The following is a 3,924-nucleotide window of genomic DNA, read 5'->3' on the forward strand; positions in this document are numbered from 1 at the left end:
TACATAGATATTTTAGAAAAATTGACAACAGTATGATTTGACCTAATCATTTATTTTTAATTTATTTTGTTGTCAGTAATTTAACGTTCCTCATTGTATCGTTTCCTTCTGATGAATACGGTCACATATATGTTTAGTCAGTCTAAATTTATGGAATTATGAATTTAAATTATGTAATTATGTTTTTGTCCACCAATAAGGGTGAGTGTTTAAATATTTAAAAATTTTTGTTTTAATTTTCTCTGGATAATTTTTAATAGAATAATATATGTTATTAACTGTCTTTTCACAGACATATTACTGTTTTTTAAAAAATTTTGCTACACATCTTCACACGATGCTTTTACCTCTGGTTGGTGCACGGAAACATTTTGTTAATTAACAATAATTGTTTTTCAATTGGCATTATAACTTGGAGTATATGGAGCTTTGTATTTATTATCACTTGGTCGCTGAAGATGGTCTAAATCACAGACCGAAACGTTCGACTGTATTTTTAATTGTAAGATTAAATTAATTTTTCGCATGATCAACTGCGTTTGACTCTTTATAGCCTTATAATTCACGATTGTTTATTTGTTTTTAACAAAAAAGTCTATAACTAGTTTTTATATTAATTATTTAAATTTTTATTTTGTTTTATTGGAGAATACCCTTCTTTCCATCTTCCTAGGTCTTGCAGCATTTCTCATGTGGTACTAGATGTATCTTCAACCTGATTCATCTAAAACAAAACATTTAAAGAGTCTTAAAGTAAATTAATGTATACTAAAGATTAGAGTTTCTAAATGCAATTTTTTAATTTTGGACTTTTAACAAATAAAAATGATGGACTTTCAAACTCAAAAAATCAATTTTTGACAAAAATTTAATTTTGTATCTAAAAAAGAATATAAAAATAAAGAAATAAAAAGAGGAATCTAATTGGAACTACAATTTTTAATATACTTTAAGACTCTTTCAATTTTTTGTTTTAGATGAACCAGGTTGCAGATATCTAATATCATGAAATACTGCATGATGTGCAAAGTCTATGAAAAAGGAGAATATTTGTTTTTATTAAAACGTAATATTGAAAAAAACAGAATAAATAAAAAGAATAAAAATCTTATTAGATCGTACATGTGAAAACACAATTAATAAGAAAGTAAGAATTACAGGTCTATATCGATCAACGCCCAAATCGGTCTCAATCTTTGATGCTTCAATAATTAAATGTAAATTATATATGTGTATATACATATATAAAGAAATAAATAAATGCCAATATGAGCTAACACATGTTATCAGTGTTACTTTGTAATTTATTTAAAATAAATAATAAAGCGTATATGTTTCGACTTACGGTTAAGGTACTCTTTCAGTATATTATTTTTATATTAAATTTTAATTTAAAAATAACAATTAAAAATGAGTAATCTATCATTTACTTTTCGTGGTACATATTCAACATAGAAAATATACATAATGTACGTTCACTTTGAACTGGCACATTTAGTAATATATCAGTTACTTTTCGTGGTAATATATTATATTAGATAATATCATTTAAAGTATTAAAGGTTTAAATTATTAGGTTACATTATTAGATAATCATTTTAATTTAGAAAGGTTCAAATGTTTGGGGTTAATTTTCAAAGGTTGAAATTTATTGGGTCTTTTGTTTTGTGGTTAGGTAATCGTTTTAATTTAGAAACGTTCAAATTTTTGCAGTTAGCTTTCAAAGGTTTAAATTGTTGGGTTTTCTAATTTACGAGGATCTATTTTTGAACATTACATTATAGTTATGAATAAAATTCCTGAATTTATATATGTCAAAACTTTTGAAAAAATTTTTCTCTATTTAATTTTTCGCTTACAACGTTAACTACGCAATCTTGTTCTTCTATTGGGTCCTTCTTCATGGCCATAAACTGCAGCTAATATATGTTAACTTATGTCATTGTGATCGCGTATCGTTTCAGTTATGCCTTTTTTTGTTTTGTTGGTTGATGAAATATAGTTACCAAACTGTATAATCAATAGTATGTACATTTGTAGCTTGACAAAATAAGACAACGTATATCAATTTTAACAAACGATTACAATTTAATTTACCTATATTCCGACACACGTGGTAGTCGTATTATATTATGATCATATCATTATCATATAATATATTATTAATGAATAGTTAGTATTCTTTGAATTACAGTTAAAAAAATTAATAATTATAATTTATTATTATATTTTACAGAAAATTGTTGAAGGTTTATTTATATTAGATTAGTTCAAAATGTTATTTGTATCGTTTTTCGTCAATTTGTACGAGATATTGCAATAACAATCTTTTTATATTTTATCAAATATATATATATATATATCTTGTTTTATATATATAAATATTATATTATATATGTACATATATATACAATATACACATATATAACATATTTATAATCAATATTCAATACTAAAGACTGTTAATGTAAGAACATAACTAATACGAATATGAAGCCTATAAGTCTAGCTTGGATCTTTAATTGTTTATATGTATAATTTCATGTAAATTTATATTATATTTATAATCATTGTATGCACTGTGTGTGTACCAAATTTTATCAGACTTAAAAGTGCAGTTAAACTACTAAAATATCATAATTAAATTTTTATGTTTATAATAGGTATCTATTAGAATAATATTATGAAATGCTCTTAATAATCAAATAAATGTATTTTTATTTGTAAAAAAAATGACCCTTATAGCTTATATATCTTTTTCAGAAAAAAAATTATGAAAAAAACATTTTTTAAAACTAAAACAGTTCTATGGCTACTTAATTACTTTATCCCACAGAGATTGAAGTTCCTCTTGACCACCGAGATCCCAGAAGTTAAAGGATACTCCAGCAATGTCGATTTTGCCAATGTTCAAGCCTACAGTAGTCGTGATCTTATTTGGATTCATACCCTTGTAATTCTTCGTGAATTTCGTTTTCGCCGCATCGAGATAAGTCTACAAATAATCAATAACTGCAGAGTTCTCACATTATAACCTTGGAATGTTCTGGAGTGCCGTACCGTTTTACCCGCATTGTCGAGCCCCAAAATTAATATGAAGTATTCGTCCTTTTGCATCAAATATTTGTATAAACCGTGCAGCAACGTATACATTTCCGTTAACCATCAATATACTCATTAATATAACCTAAATGTATGTTTATCTCTTAAGGTAAGAACTCATGGGCGCGTCAGGCTGGAGTCACATGGAGCGGAAATTACAGCGGAACGGAACAATGGGCGCATTCAGGGCAGCGATCATGTAATTTCCAGTGGAACTTTTCACTTTTCACTTTTCACTTAGTGATTTCACGCGAACTTTTCCACGAATATAGTGCGATTATATAACTAATGAGCGGAAAGTGAAATTACCAAAAATGAGAGATAACCTTATTTACCTTGTAAATCACTGATAGATAGTAAATAAAACAAATAAACAAATAAAGCAATAACAATGAATGTTACAAGTAAACAAAAGGAAATGTATATATTATGATGAATAACGTGATAATAGTGAAATGTAAATGTTTACCATTTATACTTATAAAAATCTATATAATCTTAGAAATATCATTAATAAAAAAAAAAGATTGTTTTAAAGAATTGTTTTAAAGACAATCAAAATAATGTCAATTTGACGTCATATTGATATTATTTTGATTGTTTTGTTCTCCTTGGATGATAACTTTAGAAACTAGAAACGTTTCTTGCATCTCAATGTTCTAGTTACTTCGAGTCACTAAACTTTCACCTTCCCGCTATCACATTTGATGGCGGAAAAATTCACGTGAAAAGTTTCACGTTTCAACGTTTCGCCGAGTTCTATGATCATAAGTTCACGTGAAATCTTTCACTTTTCGCCTTTCCGCTCTAGGGGAAAAGTTA

General features: G+C 26.6%; 1 protein-coding gene across 1 annotated transcript; it reads right to left on the reverse strand.

Annotated features, from left to right (window-relative positions):
* Window positions 1–669: 669 nt before the first annotated feature.
* Window positions 670–3,471, reverse strand: LOC108782030 (ADP-ribosylation factor-related protein 1). The gene is made up of 3 exons (XM_018550180.1): window positions 3,061–3,471; window positions 2,825–2,995; window positions 670–724 (listed from the first exon to the last, which is right to left on the reverse strand). The coding sequence occupies exons 1-3, from the start codon at window positions 3,151–3,153 to the stop codon at window positions 689–691; spliced, it is 300 nt and encodes a 99-aa protein (XP_018405682.1). The 5' UTR covers window positions 3,154–3,471; the 3' UTR covers window positions 670–688.
* Between the last annotated feature and the right edge of the window lie 453 nt (window positions 3,472–3,924).

Source organism: Cyphomyrmex costatus, unplaced genomic scaffold, assembly GCF_001594065.2.
Source record: "Cyphomyrmex costatus isolate MS0001 unplaced genomic scaffold, Ccosl1.0 scaffold965, whole genome shotgun sequence".
Classification (NCBI taxonomy): domain Eukaryota; kingdom Metazoa; phylum Arthropoda; class Insecta; order Hymenoptera; family Formicidae; genus Cyphomyrmex; species Cyphomyrmex costatus.

What these genes read in the sequence shown, in the direction of transcription:
- LOC108782030 (XM_018550180.1), bottom strand. Translation starts at nt 3,153, where the DNA reads ATGTATACGTTGCTGCACGGTTTATACAAATATTTGATGCAAAAGGAC. An exon ending in TCGACAATGCGGGTAAAACG is followed by an intron (nt 2,996 to 3,060) that starts GTACGGCACTCC and finishes GATTATTTGTAG; the next exon opens with ACTTATCTCGATGCGGCGAA. An exon ending in TTCAATCTCTGTGGGATAAA is followed by an intron (nt 725 to 2,824) that starts GTAATTAAGTAG and finishes GTTTTGTTTTAG; the next exon opens with ATGAATCAGGTTGAAGATAC.